Here is a 22589-nt window from a genome sequence, read left to right on the forward strand (position 1 = left end):
ATATGAACAGTATTGTACAATATCAACATATTTTCTCTTTTGATACCATAATATTTCAAACTTCATCTCTGGTAGGGCCAAAGAATTTTATGCGGATTTTTCAGATCACCAGGGCACTGTGCCCCTAAACCCCATGATGTGGAAGGGATCATTATAGCTCTCTTACTTCTCATGACATATGTATTTATGACTTGGAAATGAGATGAAGTCACTTTAATAAACCAAAAGATCTTTGACAATGAGTGTAGGTATTAGCTGTGCCAAGACAGATGACAAACCTCTGGAACTTGATAAAGACTTTCATTACTCAGTGAGTGAGCCATCTCCATTCAGATTGGCTGGTTCTTGGAAAATCTAAACAGTCTGCTGCCAGAAGTTTCACAACTACAGGGTTGGACGGACAAATCTCAGCTGACATAGACTTTGAGGATTCACTCACTTATATATAGGCCTGGATGAATCATCAGAATGGGGATTTATGGTAAAGATGTGTGTATGGCCCTGAAAACCTGATCTGACATCATTTCTTCTGATTTGAAGAACTAGACAAAGGTTAGCAACAATTCAATGGCATGCAACTGCTTATTAGCTACTGAAGGCAGCTGGGGGCACAGTGGATAAGAGCGCTGGGGCTGAAAATGGGGAAAACCCAAGTTGAAATCCAGCCTTAGACTAGCTACATGTCATTGGAGTCACTTAACCCTCTTTGCCTCAGTTTCCTCTTTACCAAGAAAATCCAAAATTTGAAATCCAAATTTGAACCCAATTTGAATCCAAAGATTCAAATATGACTGAAACCAGTGAACAGCAACTTAGTGACTTCCTTATATACTTCTTGTAACAACTAATATGGCAGAAAACAAATGTGAGCACATGCATTGTGCAACAAATGAACTAAATTGATGACTAACGACCTAAATTCACCATATTCTGGGAATTTTATGATAGTATACAGATAAAATATTACCGTTGTTGAATCAGTTTTCAATTACGTCCAACTCCTTATGATCCCATTAGGGGTTTTCTTGTCAAAGACACTTGAAGGGGTCTGACATTTCCTTCTCCAACTCATTTTACAGAAGAGAAAACTAAGGCAAATGGGGTTAAGTGACTTACCCAGGGTCACATAGATAATTAAGAGTCAGAGACCAGATTTCAAATGAGGTCTTCCTGCCTAGAGGCCTGGCATTCTAGCCACTGCTGTGTGACTTAGTTGTCGATGACTAAACCTACATAGCTCTAAAAAGTTATTTTATCATTTAATTTAGACATTAAGTAGTCAGAATAACTTTACTTTATCCTGAACCTTCTACATCACTCTGTAAAGTTGAAGAAAATAGGAAAGACATAAAGAAAATATTCCAAGTTGCTAAAATGAAAAATTCTGTGAAATGCAACTTCAGTGACACTCTGTCAAAGGTACAAAATACGTGGAAGATATACAAGTAATCGATAGAAGATTTAATTGAGAATTCTTAATCACTTTCATATATCAGGGACCACTATACAATGCTTATGGCTGTTGGTTTCCATGTAACATTTCATCTAATTAGAACCCTATCAACTACATAGAAACTCTACCTATCACCCAGGAGGCCAGGGAAAGGAGGGAGGGTTGAGGAAAGAAGATCTGTTTATACAGTTGGTGGGGTATAACTATCCTGAAGCCAACATTCTGACACTCTTTAAGGTCATTTCCACTTCTAAGAATCTAAAGATTTCTAATAAATGATGGAAAAGAGTACCCCCCCAGGGAAAAAAGAAGACCCAGGGAGAAACGTAACTACAAAGACACTTTACAAATAAAACTGTGGATCATTCTAATTATCAAATAAATAAACTGTTTAAGAAGACAGGAGGATAATCCAATAAATTTAAGAAAAAAATCCGTGCCAAAGAGTTTTAAATGTTTTAGCAGTTAAATGGGTAAATACTCAACTATCTAGAAATCTCATAAGCAGAAATGATTTCCCAAGCAGCTGGGATAGTTGAGGATTTTATATTACTTTATGTACATTTTTTTTTTCAAACTTAGGAAGGGAGGTGAGGGGGGCAAGGAAGAGGTGGGGGAAGGAGAAAGGAGGAAGAAAGGAAAGGAAGGAAGGAAGGAATGGGAGGGATGGGATCGGGAGGGAGGGAAGGAGGGAAGGATGGGAGGAGGAAGGAAGGAACTGGGGAAAGAGGGAGGAAGAGGTGGGGGAAGAAGAAAGGAGGAAGAAAGGAAAGGAAGGAATGGGAGGGATGGGATCGGGAGGGAGGTAGGGAAGGAAGGATGGGAGGAGGAAGGAAGGAATTGGTGAAAGAGGGAAGGAAGGTCATGTCCATTTGAAAGACTTCAACCAACGTGACTATATATATGTCTCCAATAAGCATGATGCTCCAATAAACTACCATATATCCATTTAAAAATAAGTTCAAGTTTTGAAAATCCTGTTGATGAAAGAGTAGTTGTCTTTCGCATTATCACAACTGAATGAAAATGTGAGTGTTGTGTTCCCCTGCTATGAGAGAGGAAGTATTATCTTTGAGTATAATCCATTTTTAATTGCCTACTCTATCTAACCCAGCTATTGCTGTATGCAGTCTTAAAATATTTACAAAGCAAAGGAAAAAAGATTTAGAGGTCCTAAATAAAGCAGGTCTATATTCCTAAGTGGTCGATTTTTCTAGAAAGTTTTATCCTCTGCAAAAGTCTTCACTGGTTAGATTACTCCTCAAATGGTGCTGTTATGTAGGAAACCTATATTTAAGGAGCATCTTTCTTTGCTAACGAGGGCATCCTGCGGTTCTTTTCCTCTCAGACATGGGTTATAGCTCATGCATCCAAACCCACTGTCATATCCAACAGATGTAATATCAAAACAGAACCTTCCTCCAGTGAGCCACAGAGAACTTAATATTACATACTTTTTCTCCTAAAAATCTCTTACAAAACATAGCATTTGCACTAGATTTCTTTCTTCCAAAGTCTAATCTCTTTCAACCATATTCATACCTTTTAATTTGCCTTACAACACTGTTACAGGAGGTAGCTAGATGGCCCAACAGATAAAGAGCTGGGTCAGGAGTCAGGAAGACCCGAGTTCGAATGTGACGTCAGACACTAACTAGTTGTGTGAATCTGGCCAAGGCACTTAACCTCTCTCTGCCACAATCCACTGCAGAAAGAATTGGCAAACCATTCCAATATCTTTGCTAAGAAAACTCCATGGACTTTATGGTCCAAGGGATCTGTCAGAGACGACTGAACAACAATTCTATCTGCAGAATCGCTACAGAAATTTGTTTTCTAGATTGTTGCAAAAATAAAAGGAAAAACAACTTACTATCATTTCTAAATTGCTGGCTATGCTTTATGAATTGAATATGAATTGCAAAGGAGTCCAACATTATCCACTTTAGTCAAATGCAGAATGCTGAAATCAAAATACCACAAAGTAAATCACATCATGTATCCAAAGGTCTGAGAAGAGGAGAGACTAATTGCACTTAGACCTTTTGAGTCATTCTCAGAATCAAGAAACAAGGAAATATTTTGGAGCACTGACAAGCATAAGAAAGAAATTTTAAGCAGAAGTTAAAGACTGTGGTTCTTGAAACCCAAGTATTCACTGAGGCTGAAGACAACGATTTCCCACACAGATAAGATGCTCTCCAAATTGACCTACCAGGACTGAAAGACAAGAATGACTTAGCTTTATTGAAAAGTGCATTACAGTGTTCGTTTTCATTTTCTTGACATAGGAGTAAATTTAGACTTAGTAAAAAATGATATGCCCACAAACGTACAGAGAGTAACAGAATAGTGACTCAAATCTTCTATCTAGCTTTCTATACTAAGATGTGATTATTGATTTTGGGGGGGCGGGGGGAAGGGTGAGAGGTAGAGACATCGAACTTCATTGTTAAAGGGAACTGCTGGAAAGGAAACTTTCCCAATAAAGATCAGCTATACGCATTTACTCATATATAGCATTCCACAGCATCAAAGCAGTGGGGCAATGTTTGGAACAAAGTATGCAGAGAGAAATAGGAAAACAAAGCAAACAAAAATGGAATGAATAACAAACTCTGATAATTGTTTAGGGAGAAATTCCAAGGCAGATGCTTGTTTGAGAAAGATAAGGCAAGAGTCACTCTAAAAATACGATATAGACCACATAATATTAGTCCAGTTTGCTATCAAAAGGAATCGAAAAAAAAAAAAAAGGCAAACTTAAGGAGGACAGGTATAAAACCTGCTTTTTTAATCTTGCCCAGTAGCTAGAACAATAATGATTGTTATTAATAATGACAAGCACTTGATAGGATGAGCATTCCAAGAGAACAGTAGCTGCTTCCTTTCTGCATTTTTATCACCAGTACTGCCAGCACCGCATTTGGGACATAGTAGGTCTTCAATAGATGCTTACTGATTTGCTTGTTAATGACAAAGACTTAAGAAGTCATAAATAAATGGTGGCATGGAGACAAGCTAGATGGCTTGGTGGGTGCTGGGCTTAGAATAAGGAAAACCTGAGTTCAAATCCAGTCTCACACACTGATCCTGTCAAGTTACTCAACCTCTTGTTCGCCTTAATCTGCTGAAGAAGGAATGGCAAACCACTGCAGTATCTTTGCCAAGAAAACCCAAAATGGGGTCACAGAGAGTCAGACATGATTGAATGACTGAACAACAATAAAATGGTTGTATATACCTCTGAAAACCATAGCTTAAGTCTTTGGATAATGCATTTACTTACGAAATACGACGAAATTCTATTCCACATTGACTGTGTAATATTAACCAATAAAGTCTTTAAATTACCGTTGGTTGAGATTAGCCCAAGCTGCATTGAAGTCATCACCATTTTTCCTTAATGCCCTAGTATCATCAGTTCTATACGTCTTCGCCAATCTCTTCCACAGATTCTCATAAATTTTTATCGTAGCTTTGTTTTTATTTAAATCCTGGAATAATGCCTAAAGCGCAATTTGGGGGGAAAAAATAACATGAGTGGGGTCACAGATGGAAGGTACATCATAACAAAAGACCATCCAAATTATCTTAACACTAATTTTCTCATACCCTGAATGCACTGTGAGTTCTATCAGTGATTAGCATAGTTTGTATAATACCACGAATATTAGCAAAATAAAAATAATCTAAATAGTTATCTATTAATTTAGTTTCCATAAGCATGCACTTTCTGAATAGATCTAAAATATCTTCTAATATTAAATTGCAGTTTTTTAGCTGAAGAGGCAAATGCATACATCACACATGGATACAGTACATATACACAGAATACTATAAGAAGTAGTACCATAGAGTACTAAAAGGTTTACCAATAATAAAAGAAAGACAGCAATCTTCTTGCTTTCTATCAGAAAAATATTAAAAATAACCATTAATTCAGTATATCTATTCTCAAGTTTTATACAATATGAAACTACTGGGAAAAAGAAAAAACAAAGAAGTAGTAGTAGAGATATACCACCTAGATATACATACTCAGAAGGTGGTGTTTAATTTTATGCAATTGAAAAGCATATTACATTCTTTCTGTCATTTGGTCCACCCCACAGTCCTTCAAAGTAGGAAAGGCAGGTCCTACACAGATATAGAAACTGGGACCAAGAAAGAAGAATCTACTTGCTCAAGATCTCATGATGAGTGGCCAATTCAAGACCAGGCATTTTCAGTCTATTTCTCTTTATACTACACCCGTAGTTTGAGGGCTCCTTTACAGCCATCACACACATAGAGCTTTTTTGTTTAAGCGGTTATTGACATACGTCAATGTTAACATATTTGAAATTGAAATTTCTTACTATTATGAAAATTGCCTTGACTTCACTGATCCCATCAAAGGGTTTTGTACATCCTTGGTGGAGCCAGACTACACTCTGAAAACTGCCATATTATGTAATAGTACAAGAAAATTTAGACTATGCTAAAGCAGGTGTGCTAGAGGCAGCCTGAACTCATACCAGGGAGGCACAATTGTTAAATTTTCAGTATGAGGATTTATACATTAGAAATCAGCAAATGCTAGAAATCAGGGCATGGTTGACAGTTCTGATACTTGTTTAGAATGAGGAAAGTTAAAGACAAAAATTTAATGCTACAGTATATGGGGCAAACATTCTTTTTCCAAGGAGCCAGTTGTTAAATGTTTACCAGCATATCACTGCTTTAAATATTCAACCAGATTTCTCAACGTTCTTCAATTGCTTCTATAGAAAATTCCCTTTCAAATAAAGCACACAAAAAGTCCATATACAAAGTAGTAACGACAGCAATTTAAAAATTCCCTAAAATATCGTAAAAGTTTGATAATTCAGTTCTATTTTTCTCCAACAGATCATCAAAGAATGGTGGTAGCCAATAGTTCATGCTGGTACAATAAAGTTCAGTTTACATGAGAAAATTAAAGACATAGCAGTTTACCTGCAGTGTCCAGAAAATAATTTTTTAAAACTGTTTTCTTACAAGAGGTACCTGAGATAACATCAGGATTATAAACCCTGGAAAAAATCAACTCTACAAAAAGAAAAATGCTGCTCAAGCAAAAACAATAGGAAAAACATTACAAGGCTATACTCTTTATGCCTTAACAATCACATGAAAGCACAGCAGCGCCAGTTAAAGATGTTTTGTTGGTTTGAATATTTTATCTTGTCCACCTATGACTCCTTTCAGTTCCCAAGTTACAGGTATAAGAAAATAAATATTTTAAGGTACTTTAGCTTACAATGGCCTATGCCTTCTTCAGGGAAAATGGGAATTTTACTATTATTATTATTATTTATCCCAGGTTTTCTGTTCCAAAATCTAAAAAAGAGAAAAAAAATAAACACTTGGGACAATGTACAATTCAACACGAAATCTATTCGGAGCCCACTATAGATTTCCTTCTACCACTGGAGTTAGCAAACAGGTGGCCATCAAATAGGCTTTGAGATTTGGTAAAACACTAATGATAAACTACAGACACTGACTATAAGTGGACTTTTGTTTCCCTACTTTAAAATCAATTAACCAACCAACACTCATGAAGTACCCACTAGGGGTTAGGCAATGGACGAAAGCACTGGGGATACAAAAAGAAGCAAAATCTTTTACCTGTTGCGGGTGGAAGCTCAATTCCATGTGGACAGTCTCGGGCGGGTAAAGGTGGGAACTTCTAAATCTTAGAGTTCTCATGAGGCGTCCCAGAAAACAGCAGGGAATCGAGGAGTGAGACCGAGCTATCTCGTGTATTTCCGCCTCTTCCCGTGAGAAACGTGATGGGAGGAGCATCCCCGCCCTCGAGACTGACCCGGATCTGGGCACACCTATTGTTATCTAACAGGCAAGGTATTCAGGTGCAAACTACATGGCCGGAGAGCTTAAGTAGGGTCAGGAAAGCCTGAAAGCTCTTAGCGCTGAGGGGCCCTTACAGGACAGAAGGCCCCTCTTCCTTCTTTCCTCTCTTCGCTCTTCCCTCTCCCCTCTCTCTCCACTTCCACTTCTGCTTTCATTCTCTTGCTGTAAGATCTTTGCCTCCTTGGGAGATTCCTCTCTCTCTCCTAAGGAAGAGTTCCCCCTGCACATGTAACCAAGACCCTGAATAAAGCCTAACCCTTGTTCGACTCTGGAAAGTCTCTTCTCTCATACGTTTATCTGGTTTGGCCAGCCGAAGACCTGCAATAGGTAAGGTAAGACTCGGGTAGCCCTCAGGCCTCTAGGCCTGGCATTTACCAATCACAGATTTCACTCCTTTCAATTGTAATGCATGTATCCAATTGAAGCAATGGAAACAAAACAACTCTACTGATGATTAGACTGCAGTACCCTAAATTGCATTCATTATACTTATTATCTAATGCCTTAATATTTTAATCACATTTCACAAATGAATTATCCAGGGGTTGCATTCTTTTGGAGACTTTTCAAGAGAACGGGGAAAGAGAAGGATCACAAAAGTAAAATAATTCAGTATGGAGTCAACATAAGCTAAATGCAAAAAATGTGTATGGAAATCCAACTCTGTCTCTTTTGCCATGAGAGGCAAAAATAAATTAAAAGTCAAATTATGATCAATGTAAAAGATCCCATTACGCTCAAATTTTTTTACACACAAGGTCCATAATTATAGAAAAAACTCATTCAGTGTGAGCAACAGGTATAGAACACAGGTCTCTCTGGTTTTCAAGTCCAGCCGTCTTTTCCACAATGACAAATTGCATGAAATGATGGATTTTTTTATTTAAGCGTTAAACATTTTTTGGCATTAACTCACCAAAGAAGCCCTAAAAAGAGGATTCTCTTTGGATGTGTGTACACAATAAATCTTCACATGTATCTGATGTATAATGAAAATGCAGTACACAATTTAAATATGTATATATCTCACAGAACCCTAAATACAGAAAGACTTCATAGGAAACAAACAAAATGAAACTTCACTGAAGAAAAAGAAATGCAAACAATCTGGTAAATCCTACTTTGTTCTGAGAAATTTGCTTCACAAGTGGTTCCTCTTCTGAGATACTAAGTAGTTTGGCTTTGTATTCGGTTACAAGTTCTTGGACTTGTCTATTTAAATCTCTCCAACGTTGGGAGTCCGTAAGCATGTTTTGCAGCCGCTCTTGCCTTGAGTTCACAGCAAATTCAGTGCTGGCCCACTGAATTTTGACTTCATTAACTATGGGAAGCAATGCAAAAAGTTAGACCTCAAAGTTCATATGAACTGAGCATCAGTGATAAACTGATTGATGTTTGAAATCTGGCAAATAAAACAAAAAGATTTCTAGTTCGATCCAAGAGAGGAATCCAACATGCCTATATAGGTAAATTGTAAGAAATGTCCCTAAAGGGAGAGAAGGACAGAACAGCACCATCTTAACTGTTGACATTACAAATTGTTGAAAATACAAATCCAAAATTAGAGGGTAACAGTACACAGCAAGGTAATCACTGAAAAAGCAATAATCAACTCCAAGCTAAACTAAACCAGTCAAGGAATATTAAAAAGTCGATAGATCCCTGTTAAAAAAAAAATACCCCTACTTGGCTTTACACTTAATGTGGGAAGGCAGGGTCTAGGAATTTTATAAATGAAGTACTGAAATGAAAATAGAAAAGGAGGTCATTCTTGGTCCTTGAAACAAGTGATGACAATGGATGGGATGACACCACTGAGGAGGAGGTTTTAGAGGGATTCACAAGATAGACAAAAGTACAAAGCAGAACAGTAGAGATAGGTCACAAAAAGGCACATCCAAGCAGGGTAAAGAAGGGGGTGGGAGTGGGGGGTGGCCGCAATATTAAAGAACAGTCAAAAGTGATGTTGTTCCAGCATTCTATAGCTCAAAGGAATACAAAACAAAAAGAAAATGGGCGGAATCTACCACGTAAGTGATAAAACTAAGTCGAGAGATACAAAGATTCTTTAAGGCTACAAGGATTTATTTGGTAAATTAACTTTGCCAATTAAATGATTGCTACCTTAACCCACAATCTTAACAGACCCTTTAAAACAATTGACTTCAGTCCCATCAGTGACATGAGGCTCAAGAGTGATACTTAAGTTATAGCAGCACTTTCCTGTGGCCCTGTCTTTATTTTCTTGGTTGCTTAAAAATAAATGGGAATAAAATAAACCTAAAGTGTAAATAATTATAATCTCTCACGATCCAAGGTACTCTTCATGAAGTGAAAATCAACGCCTGCTTTAAATCAGTACATTTTGATATTCAAAGATTGATACTGACACCACTATCGTTTCTGCACTGATCCAGCTCACAACCACTCAATGCAGAGGAGACAAGAGAGTTGCTATAGAAGAAGAATGCATCCTGTTGCAGACAATGTGGTGATGAGTCTCTTCCAATGTAGCTGGGCTATATAAGGCACATGTATTCTATCCACAGGGCCATGCTCCAAGTGCCTCCAGTCAACTACTACCTCCTAACACTGATGATGCAACACGAGCAAAAGAAATCCTTCTGAACATTAAATTTGTAAGTTTGGAAAATAAGGGTTCTTCTGCTTCTGTGTGTCAAAAGAATTCTGGAGACTTTTAAAATTTTTTTCTTTGTTGTCAGGAGATTCCTTTGCTAAACATAGAAAGTTCAACAGAAAAGGACACTGGTTCACCTCCATGACCTGAAGAAGCATCCAAGTGAGCCCTGGGGAGACATACCAGTATACAACTCAAAAGAAAGACATTCAGAATTCACATAAGCAAAAGTGATTTGGTACTTGACACTGAGGGAAATAAATACTCCTAAAAAGACTATTATACAGTCTCAATTTTAAGGACAAAACTAAAATATAAAGAAATGTACTATACATCAAAATGTGTCAACCCAAATAAAAATGTGTTTGTATATATGTATCATGTGTAATGTGTGTATATCTAGAGACAGATGTGTATACACACACACACAAAGATGTACATTATCCATATATGTTACATACACACATATTAGTAGGATTTACTAAGTGAGGAAATTCACAGTTTACAAAGTGAGGACAGACGACGACAGATAGCTGGAAGAGACTTACGTTTTTCGATGATGGCTGTTTTTATATCTGTTTTACTCTTCAAATTTCGGGCTAATGTAAAAATACGATCCAATTGGGAGTGGCGCTGCTCTAAGTCAGCCTTTGTAATCTAATGAAAAAGAAATTATATTACATTTTGTACTGAGAGTCACTAGGGAACAATGGAGAGAGGGCTGACCCCAAAAGTCAGCAAGGCAGAAGTTCCAGCTGCCTCTGACTCCTCCTGGGCTATTGGATCCCAGGGCAGTCAAGCAGTGCTCTGGGCAAGTCTCTAGGGCTACCTGAGAAGGTGCCAATATCCCAGACCGGTGGTTTCCTTGGTACAGCAAACTCCTAGGTCATGAAACTCACTCTAAAACAGTCCCTACGTATTATAATATAGCACAAATGTTAGTTTAATAAAAACAATGCTAAGGAATCTCATGACTTTTTTCCAGAAAGACAGTCTTCAACTTATCTAGATCCACGTATGTGATTAAGATGACTCTCCCAGTACTGCTAAAGAAAGAACAAAAAACAAGATTGACCAAGCATTATTAAGGTGATTAAAGAGTGCAAGTGTATCAATGAGCTTCTGAACTGTAGATTAATTACACATCAATGATGAACTGCTGCTTCAGAAGCTTTTGTACCATTTAACACTGATTAAGTGTCCTGATTTTGTTCTCTATAAAACTGATAAATCCTGAAAGAAAAGAGGATGAAATCAGAGAACAATTCATGTTTCAAGAATAATGATCATAAACACAAAATACGGACTACAGTGTAAGGTTTTTACCAATGGCTGGTAAAAGAACTGAGGTAATGCTGGAGCAGGAAGACGGTACTACAACACAGAATACTAATACACTATTAACTATTTTCCAAAGAAAAAATTTCCATTTTTCAAATATCAGCCTACCCACAAAAGTCTTATGCTTAAGGAAAACAGTCTCTCTGAATGAGGATGTAAAAAGTAATTTAATCTTGAAAATTCAAAGTTTCATGAAATTCTAGAAATACAATGACCTTGAATGTAGTATTCAACACACAGTTACGTTCTATTGTGTACCGCAGGTAGGAAAACACTCCAGACTCAACTAGTGTGTAGTTTGCTAGAAAGTAAACACTAGGTTTTAATACTGAGGGTAGGGAATACGTTCATATCTTCAAGATAGGCAGCACCTTGCAAATAAGTATCTAAGAGATGAATGCTGATTTGAGCCATTCATATATCAGCAGATGAATCCATGGGTGCATCGAAAACCTAATTGGGTTAACACGGATTTTATGAAACTCAATTGCTTTAAGTGGGAAGATTTCTTCTTCCTTGTTGTAAAAGCTTTGTAAATTCTACGTTCCCACAGTTAGCACCACAAACGAAATGGAGACTTTTTAGGTCAGTCTTATCTGCTTTTATAATTCTGGCATTCAACTTTACACCACATACTTACTTTCATACGTTCAATTGTCTCTTTGATCTCTTCCGTATTTCCAACTTTGACAACGCTGGACCTCAGCATTCGTTCGATGCACATAAGCCATTCAGCTAGTTCTGTCGCAGTTTTTTCTAGATCGGGAAGCGAGGAAAGTTCTGGTTCTAGAGATGACTGTGTCTCACCAGTAATTTCGGAGGTGGCAGGATGATCTAAAGAAATACAAATAGATCCAGAAGAGATTTTGCTACTGATTTCTTTTAATCTTTCAAATAAAATGCTGAGCAGTTTAATAAAGAAAATCTCCATTTTACATACTAGTCATCTATTAATTCATATTCACTTTGTAATATGCATTAGAACTGGAGAGATAAGGCTTTTATAGATCTGTGTTCAAGTCCCAACTCTGGTACCTATTACTACTGTGACTTGGGGCAAATCATATTTACTCATCTATAAAATAAGGATATTTGAAGTATGTGGGATGTAGGGTTTTTTTGGAAGGAAAGAATTTAGCAAAAAATATAAATTCTAATAGAAATGTTATACCACTTTTGAGGAACAATGTGATTTTCTGGAATTATCGCTGGTGAGAAATTCAGAAGACCTGAAATTCGGAAATTCAGATTTTCTCAGCTCCAACATTTTTTATTCTACTAATTCATTTTGTTTTAATGTTATAAACATTTTCAAATTGTCCCCACTCTAAAAAAGTTCTCTTACAAAAAAAAATGAAGTAAAACCAATATGATGAAATCATTTGAAAGAGAATGCCAATGCCATTCCACATCTGTAAAAGCACCTCCACCCCAGTTCTCTATTTTTAATTTGTTTACTAGAGGTGTATTTTTTCCCTTCCCACCTTCCATGTCATTAAGAAAAAAAGGAAAGAAAAAAAATTCTTGTAAAATAGGCATAATCAAGCATTGGATATATACAAAAGTATTTATGACTTATTCTTTACCCTAAACCCATTACCTCTCTATCAGAGGATAGTACATCATTGGTAAACTGGAATCATGAATTATATCAACTCTATTGATCATAGCTCCACAGTTTTGCAAATATATATGCCTTTACAGTGTTGCTTTTATTATATCACTTCTCTTGGTTTTCTACTAATTTGAATCTTCCTCAATTTACATTCTTCCGACTCTTCCAGCTCATATAATTGTGGGTTAATAAATATAGATAATGTTTGGGAGCATTAAGTTGTTTCTTCTGCAAAATAGGTTTCATAATAGAAATGCTACATAGCTAGCAGGTAATTTTAAAGAAAGTGTTTTATTACTGTCAAAACACTATGTAAATTTAAGTTAGTTTTCCAATACAATTTTTTTATAACGTACCTTATATATCAATTATTTTAAGGCAGGGCACAGTGTATAAAATGTAACTGGATAGAACCATTGAGCGTGAAAGACCAGAAGAATGTCATTAGAAGTCTGTGTTTTACTGTATAAGGGCAAATGTCACTTAATTATTGCCTTTACAAAGATTTCTTTCAACTGCATACCATCTGTGAACCTGGGGAAAAAATTTTTCTCCCTATATTCCATTCACTGGAATATAACAGATTGGGTTATGAAGTAAATGACCTCCTGGGTCCTAGGTTCATGCTGATACAGGTCATTCAGAGATGTGTTCAAATAAAGTCATAGGTATTTCCAAAAAAACTCTAAAGTATAACTGGGTAGACATGAATCCTCCTATATAATCAAGAACCTATATACAATGAGGGCCAATCACCCCTAATTTATCCATGTAAACTCCATATTTGTACATATTAAGGTAATGCTTAAAATGGGATACACATATAATAATGTAGTATTTTCTCATATACAAAAAGCCAACCACACGTACATACAACTACATATATGTGGGCATGCATACATATATCTATAGATATATAGATATCTATAAATATGTAGATATAATTAGTTTATTCTCATGCCAGAATGATAAAGTATTTTGACACTAGGTGAATAACCATAGCATTTGGTGGCTGAGTGGATAGAGCACTGGGCAGGGATTGGAAATATCTGAGTTCAAATCTAGTCTCATGCACTTAATACTTGTGTGACCTTGAACAAGTCACCAATTCTCTATCTGCCTCAGTTGCCTTAACTATAGAAAACACTGAGGATAATAGACCTACTTCCCAGGGCTGCTGTGACAATCAAATGAGATCAAACTAAAATATCTATGAAGCAATGATCCTAGTGTCTAGCACATAGTAAGTGCTTAATTAAAGTGTCAGACCTCTTGCCCATTGATGAAAAATGTTGTCGGTTAAACCCTTTACCAGATTCTACCTCTGATTTTTTGAAATTAAAATGGAGGTAAAAAAGAACACATTAGCTCTCTAACACTGCATAGTGGATTAAGGGGCCAGGCTTGGATTTAGAACCACCCTGGGTTCAAGTGTTGCCACTGACACTCCCTAGTGAAAATGGACAAACTGTTGAACCTCTCAGTGGCCAAGACAGCAAAGAGTTTTACCTACAGAGGAGTGGACCATTTTACTCATAGGATCATAGATCTACTTAGAAATAATCTCCCCATTTCACTAATGATGAAAGGAAGATCAAGGATTGTTGAGTGACAGAAAGGTCATCTAGGATAGTCAAGGGTCAGAGAAGGGAACTGAATCCAAGTGTTCTCACTTCAGAGTAAGTCTTCCTTCCACTGTTCCATGCTGACTCAAAAATGGTGGAGGAAAACTCTCCAAGTGATAGAATCATAGAGGCAAATCCTAAATATAAGCTACCCTTTGACAATAAGAATATATACATTTTGTGATATAAAAAAAAATAGAAAAGGTATGTCTACTGAAAATATTAATAACTGAAGGAATCTACAAGGCATAATTGACAATTTATATGAAAACTGCCTAATTTCAAGTGATTCATGCTGGAATTGTGTGTCTCCCCCCCCCCCGCCCCCCCCCCCGCAAAAAATGTATAAGCTCTTTGGGTGGAATAAATATATCTTTTAATTCTTTTCCACCTCAAAATCATCCTACTAATGAGAAAACAATGTAGTCTGGTGGGGTGGTATGTTGTGGTGCTAAAGTAAAATACTTTTTACCTAGGTTAAATACTGATATATTAACTATGTAATCTTTAGCAAATGACTGAGCTTCCCTGGGAGCCAGTTTACAACATGAAAAGGCAAATATGTAACATGAGAAACTATCATCCCAGTCTCATTTAAATATTCATAAAGCTAGTATTAACTATTCTACTCTAATGCTCTTTATTCACTCAAGCAGTAGGATTTTTTTTAAAAAGATATTTATCTGTTAAACCCCAAAAGAAAAGAACACATTTAAATTGTACTTTTTAAAAAATGAAGAGGAAACATTACTTTTAAAACTCTCTTAGAAGAATAGCTTTACAGAGAAATAATAGAAAGATGAAAGTTCCACATAAAATTAAACAAAATTAAGATATCAAGTTTTCCCTTATTTACCAGAGGCTGTTGAAGGATGGGGTTCGCAAACATCCAAGGGTCTCTCCTCCAGGGCGCGAGGGATATCCCTCTCCACCTATAATTTCATACACAGAGAGGGAAAGAAAGGTAAGAGAAAATATTACTTCCCACAGAATGAAGATGATTTTATAGTCCAAATTTCATTCAAAATGAATATGTTTCTATTATTCTAACTAGAATATCAAAAAATTATGTTTGCTTTAATAGACAGAACTTAAACCCATCAGTAGACATGGATCTATGGCTTTATTGAAGTGGGCCTTCTTTAATATAAAAAGAACTGATTCATACTTCACTATGTATGACTCTTTTTCATTCTCCATTATGCATTTTAATTCACTTAATTAGCTAAATCAGAAAGGGAAGATCATGCTTTTTAAAAACACCTTACAAATTAAAATAATTCAAAATAACAATAACTCCTATTTCCAAAAAATACATAATTTTCATTTAGTTTTATTATCAAAAACTAAGAAATGTCTGTGCATAACCAAAAGGAAAATTATTACACAGGAATGGGAGTGATCAAATATAGTATTCTTCTATACCTAGTCATAGAAAGGAATGAAAGATGGTAAGGGGAAAGGGAAGGCGAGGGAAGAAGGGAAGGAATGGGGAAGAGGGGAGGGGAAAAGGAGAAAATGGAAGGGAAAATGAGGGCGAAGAGGGAAGAGAAGGGAAGAAACAAGCATTTATTAAGTGCTTAATATGAGCCACACACTTTGGTAAGTTTTTTACAAATATTCTCTCACTTGAGCTTCACAACACCCCTAGTGGTAGCTGTTAGTATGACCTCCATTTGATAGTTGAGAAAAATGATGCAGACAGAGCTGAAGGGACTTGCCCATGGTCAGTTACTAAGTGTCTGAGGCTAGATTTCCACACAGGTCTCACAGACTCACAGACTAGAACTCTGTTACACCAACTAGCTGCCTCTTAATGACCACATGACAGTTATCTTAAGCAGAATTATCACACTTCTGTGTGATAGATTAGATTTGTTTTGCCCTTATTAAGAAGTCAGAACTAGGGTCAATGGTTAGAAGTGCAGAAGGAAAGAGTGACTCAAAAGGAGGAAAATCCTCATCATAATTGCAGTGGCCAAAATCGGAAGGGACTGCCCTGAAGGATGGTGGCACTGGAGTTCTCCTACTAGTAGATGCTAAAAAGACACTTGGGAAACACTTGGTAGAGTTTCTCTTTCTTATGTGATACTCAAGTTTGATGTAGGAAGCTATACTTTTCTGGGTCCAAAATAACAGTTTCAAGCTAGTTCTGTCTGGTTTGTCTCAAGTCACATTAATATTCATTATTTCATCGACTTCACAACATCCAAATCTATTAAGCAAAATGCCCCGAAAACATTGATCCCTATTTTTAAGATAAGCAAATCAATATTTCACTACATTCCATGAACATAAGAGGCACTCACAAAGAAAAATGGGGGAGGGCATCTTTAAAGGTAAAATAGAATATTACAAGGATATCATTCTTATAATAATCAAATCACATCCACAAATATTGATTGGGACATGCAATGTGCAAAGCATTTCAGGCATACCTTATCCCACTTGATATTCAGAGTTCTTAAACTGGCAGAAATGAATTTTCCTTCATTCATACTGAAGTCTTCCAATGCAAGTAGCGAAGGGATATTTGCGTTCAACCACCGAAGATTTTCCCTTTGTACATCCATGTGCTGGGTTAAGTCCTAAAGGGGGCAGAAGAGAGCTTTGGTTAAAAGGGCAACACACAGCCACACCAGCATTAGTAGAATGACATGAAAAACCCTTGTCTTTAAATCATGGATTTGGCATTTAAAATGTTCATGCGTAAACATACTACAATCTAACCGGAAATAATAGGAACAATCCCTGAAAATAATTTCATGTGGAATGAAGTTCTTTACGTGGCAAATAATCTCTAAGAAAACAGCAATACACACTTCAATTTATCTAAAAATACGCTTAACAAAGAGAATACAGAACAAATAATGCCTCTAGTTTTTTCTATACATGTCATGGGACTAATTTGGAACAATGCAAATGAAAATATTTTAAGGAACAGAATTACAAAGCAGTAATTAAGAATCAAAGTGTAATAAAGCCAAGTGTAATGATGCAACACGGCCATGATTTTTAAGGCTAATAACTGCCAGGAAGTGCTACTCCTACAACACATTTAATAAGCTACGTGAACAATTGAATGAATACGTTGCACTAGGCAGCAGGATCTTAACACAGAAGGACCAAGCCTTTCTATGATATGAAACCAGTATAAGATGCCAAAATATCAGGATTCTGCTTGAACTATTGAAATGACAGTGTCAAGTAATAATTCTTATGCTAACAGAATCTTCTGAAAGTATGACTTCAAGTATTACTTATTGCCCCTTCTCAGAGCTAACCTTATAAATGCGATGTAATATCCCTTTCAAAACCTATTTTAATGTTTTTTTACCTTCAAAGAGGAGATTTTTTTACTTCCAATTCTCCTGCAACATTATTCCCATTTTTGCATTTAAACCCCAAGGTACAAAAACAAGGATATTCTATAACTTGCCTTTAGTTCTTGGACACTATTTTCCATTTCGGATGAGGACGTCAGTTCCAAGGCATTTTCAATCTCTGATACCCAGCGAAAAGTATCAGTCATCGTTTTTCTGTATTTCACTATCGCCTCATTTTTTGTTTCAAGACTAGAAAAATCATTATTGAAAAATATTGAGCAAACAAACTAGTTTGATATAATAGTGTATGCAGATCAGGTAAAAAATGTCAATCATTCTTATTAACAACAGATAGAACATCTGTTTAAATGGGTTCAAAATTAGTGAATTCGTATTTTAAAATACTGTATCATGCATGATACAATCTTGCCCTTCCCTCATTTTCACCTTCTCTCTCAAAGCTATAGTTATATGAGCCATGCAAAAGAAAATTTCGCTTTTTTGGTACATAGAGGGAAACCAAAGGTATAATTTAGTATTTAATAATTTGATAATATCCTCCAAAATGCATAAATTAATTTTAAAGAACAAAGTAATGATATAAATAATAATAAGGAACGGAACTTTTTAAAAATTTTAATTAAAAAGGAAAAAATACTCAAGGCACAAAGAGGAAGAGAGTTGCTTATGACAGATATAGAGTCGGTATATTGCTAGAGGGAGAACTTGAACCAAGGTCTGATTCTAAGAATGGTTTTCTAACCACTGTGTATACATTTGTTTTGTGTGTGTATTTGTATACACACATATATACATACATAATATACACAAAGTGTATGTATATAGAAATAGATATATTATAGATATCTACATATAGATGTCTATATGTGAAATTGCATCAACAAATAATCCCTTTAGTAGCAAGGAAATAATGAATGTTTATAAAGTTTATATACATAAGTATACACAAAATAGACCTATAAATTCCCAAAGAACATCAAAGAAACACAATATATTTCCTACTGTGAAAGACAGATTTGGCAGGAACTTTTTTTCAGCCATTTTATCAATAATTTTTTAGTGTATTTACATTGCTATGAGACTTCAAATTGCCCTCCTTGAAATTCTTATTAACAAACTGGAGTTAATATTTCCTGGGTAATGACATTATAAGATAGCCATAAACAGTCATTGGATATCTATTCATAAACAATGCATGCTGTCTAATTTTACCTAGATAGCATACAGACTTTGCTTAGATATAGAAATCTAGATGATTGAGAATCCTGTACAAGAAACAAAGTGCTGTTTAACTGTGTAAGCATTTAACTTTCAGTCCTCCATAATAGTTAATTGTTGAATCAAAAAGTTGTTATGGATCAGAAAAGTTCATAGATAACAAACAGTGATAAACAACCTAAGATGGGTTAACATCTTGACATCATGACATAAAAGTAAAAACAAATTGAGTAAATCAAATATTTCATTTGTAAAAATAGAAAAAGGTATATAATTCATTCTCATTTTGACATGCAAAAGAATGAGTAGTGTTACTTCAGTGATATCCACTCTACAAAATTTATCAATTGGAATTCCTAGGAAATTCCTGGACCATCTTCAGTTGTCCTGATTTATTTCTGGACACTGAACTCAGATGACTCCTGGATGTGAAACGGATTGGTGACTTTGCACAATCCACCCTCACTCAAATCCAATTCACTTGCATGTCATGGCATCATCTCCCTGACGTCATGGTCCTCTTAAAGAACAAAGGACACACAGCAAGCAATTTGAAATAAAATTTAGAGTGCATTTCTGCAAATAACGGTTAATGATCCTGCCAACAGGAAAACATTTATTTGTATTGCTGATAGAGGGGTGGAAGGAGGAAGCTGAATATTTCAATGTACTATTCAAGTTGGAAAGACTTCTAGGATGGACTCCACCTGTCTTTTCCAAGACATAACTAGCTAATTCAAAGAAGTTCATGAGAAGCAGGCTAGCCATCAGATGATCTTGATGGGGCAGGAGGAATTAAAATTCATTAAGTCATTTTCTAAAGTACTAAAGGCTTGGGATCTACAACAGTGAAGGAAATAGTCACACTGGATAAATTATGGATTCTTTAAATTCCTTGGATAATTCATGCACCAGGTATGGTCTTTTGTTCATCTTTCTGTTACGATGGGAGAACAGGGTCTAGGATACTTGGGCCCAAAGAGTTTTCAATTACTCATTAAAGAATTATCAAAGAAAAAAGATCCAATCTGGACAGAATGTTAATAGTCAATAAAGTATTGTTCAAGTGCCACCTCCTCCATGAGGCCTTTCCCGTTTATCCTAGCTGTTAATACTTCTCCGACCCCTCCCAAATTTCCTGGTATTTTCTTTGTGTATAACTTGAATTGACTTACGTTTTCATAGGATGTTTTCCCCTGATATTTATCTTTCTAATTCCAGCTTCTGGCAGACTATATGATATATAGTAAATAGGGAACTTAAAAAAATACTTATTTGACTGAAATGGACAACTACTCATTAATTAGTTGATCCTGATGAACTTATTATGAAATATCTCAACACATGAAAGTCAGTTTCATTAATTGATATTTCATCTACACAGTTAAAATGGATAAGCATGCACATCTCTCAGATTTTCAAATTGGGACTCTTGTTTTAAAGCTTCCACTGTCTGAAAGATCGATATTATTATGCTACATGTCTTGGACAAGGAAGAATTTGAACAAAAAAGTCTTTTGCCAGTTAAAATTCTACAGCTTAATTAAAAATTAATCCTTAAAAGAGAATACGTATAAGGATAATTTCCAGTGGACTTGCTCCTATGTACTCTAGGCCAATGAGGAGGGTTTTTCAGCTGGAAAGTTGGCATTGGTTTTCAAGACAACTGCTAGAAATTTAGGCACAGCCCCCTCACCACCATCTATGTCTCCAAAGAATTTGTGATTCCCCCCCATTTTTCTGACTCCAGCAAGATTTGAAAGAGAAAATCTTTCTTAAGAACTTTTGCCATAGAATGAAAGCTGAATTAAGTTATTTTATAAAAGTAAGAGATGTCTGGAGACGACCTAACTCTCCTTATGACACACCTTGCTGCTTGCAAACAATTCTAGACCCTCTAAAGAAAATAACATGCATGTATGCATAAGTGTGTGTGTGTGAGAGAGAGAGAGAGAGAGAGAGAGAGAGGGGGGGGGGGGGGGAGGGAGGGAGGGAGGGAGACAGAGAAAGGGAAAGGGAACCTTGGATTTGAGGAATCTCAGTCTTAGTTTTATCTTCTACAAAATGAAGACTCTGAACTAGATGATCTCTTAAGGGTCTGCCCAGTCTGAAGAGATGTTCCTGTAATTCCTAACAAACTTCACAAGAAATTGAACATGGATCTCATCTCTCAATCAATTACAGAATATCACATTTGTAAAATTAGTATTTTCAACTTCACATATTTTGGGGGAAGTGTCACATTTATGGCACTTGCATAATAAAAATTAGACACTGGGAATGGCTAGACTTCCTTAAACAATCTACCTTTAGCAAGTACAGATGAAAGGGAGGATTGATGTTCATTAAGGTAAAAAAAAATTCAAAAGCAAAAATGAACTTATCATGACACTGAGGGAAAATGCAGATACACAGAAAGTAAGTGTCAGAAAATTTTCTACCAATGGAGGATAAGAAAATCAAACTCCTTCATCTTGTTTTCTAAAGGATTTTCCATAGAATGCAATTTTGAAGAGCCTGCACAGTTATGGCTGAGATACCTAAGTTTTCTATCATACACTTGGCTTGAAACTGCATCCCAGCGATCACAGAGCTCTGCCATCTTTTCATCCAGGAGGCATGCTTCGGTTGGGTTGGAGAGTTTGGGGATGATGTTGCTCCCAGTTTGAATCAGTGGTGAAAACATACACTTGTGGATGTTAACTTCCTCTTCCAGTTTCTGCCACAGATGAAAAAGCCAAGATAAATTCTAATGTTAGATCAAACGTTTTTGAAACTCTCAACACACATAGGTATTATGGCATTAATATTACATGCAGAAACCAATAAATGGGAAGATAAACACAGAAAACATATCCTCATGAGTTAGCTCTTTTAGAACAAGTCAAGGGAATTTCAAATGAAAGAATAAATATACTTTTAGAGATAATTCAGATTGTTTTCATTTTATTAACTAAAAAGAAAATAAGATTCAAGGAAAACTTTCCATTACAAAAGGAAGCATTTAAAAATGATCACATGGGAGACTCAATCACATTCAGCTTAAAAATAAAAGGCTTCCTTCTATTTCTCCAACCATGTCTGTTTTCCCTGAGACTTTTTTATGAATTACTTTCTGATCAAACTGATAACATAGTATCAATGAACTATAAATATCACAATGCAAAGACAAAGGAAAGTGCTGGGGGGGTTTTTCATTTAATTCCAGGTTCAAATTTCTTATTCAAACAAAAATTCTTAAGGGAAGAGAGAGAAGTAGGCAGGATGAGGAGGGAACATAAATGTTTATAACTAAACAAAAATGCAGGTGAAGTAATCACTGCCTTTCGAATTAAAAGCATGTGCACAACTTTTAAGAAATTAAGTTTTACTTTTACCAAGAGTCTGAATTACAATTTAATTTGTTACCATTATTATGAAAAATTGCCTCAAGAATGATTTTGCTGGTATTCCT

The 22589-nt window shown here is 35.9% G+C and overlaps 1 protein-coding gene and 1 long non-coding RNA gene across 2 annotated transcripts in view; one reads left to right on the forward strand and one right to left on the reverse strand.

Annotated features, from left to right (window-relative positions):
* LOC140526921 (utrophin-like) overlaps window positions 1–22589 on the reverse strand; it is a 90112-nt gene that overhangs the window by 27395 nt on the left and 40128 nt on the right. The window contains exons 9-16 of the mRNA XM_072643556.1: window positions 21676–21854; window positions 18010–18145; window positions 17009–17158; window positions 15427–15502; window positions 11971–12164; window positions 10538–10646; window positions 8473–8672; window positions 4808–4962 (exon numbers count right to left, since the gene is read on the reverse strand). Of these exons, the coding sequence (XP_072499657.1) occupies window positions 4808–4962; window positions 8473–8672; window positions 10538–10646; window positions 11971–12164; window positions 15427–15502; window positions 17009–17158; window positions 18010–18145; window positions 21676–21821 (1166 nt within the window). The 5' untranslated portion in view covers window positions 21822–21854. The remainder of the gene's footprint in view (window positions 1–4807; window positions 4963–8472; window positions 8673–10537; window positions 10647–11970; window positions 12165–15426; window positions 15503–17008; window positions 17159–18009; window positions 18146–21675; window positions 21855–22589) is intronic.
* Window positions 8666–10363, forward strand: LOC140526925 (uncharacterized). Its single transcript, XR_011974600.1, has 2 exons — window positions 8666–9990; window positions 10075–10363. It is a non-coding gene; the product is annotated as an uncharacterized lncRNA (long non-coding RNA).

This window comes from Notamacropus eugenii, chromosome 2 (genome assembly GCF_028372415.1).
Source record: "Notamacropus eugenii isolate mMacEug1 chromosome 2, mMacEug1.pri_v2, whole genome shotgun sequence".
In the NCBI taxonomy this organism is placed as follows: Eukaryota; Metazoa; Chordata; class Mammalia; order Diprotodontia; family Macropodidae; genus Notamacropus; species Notamacropus eugenii.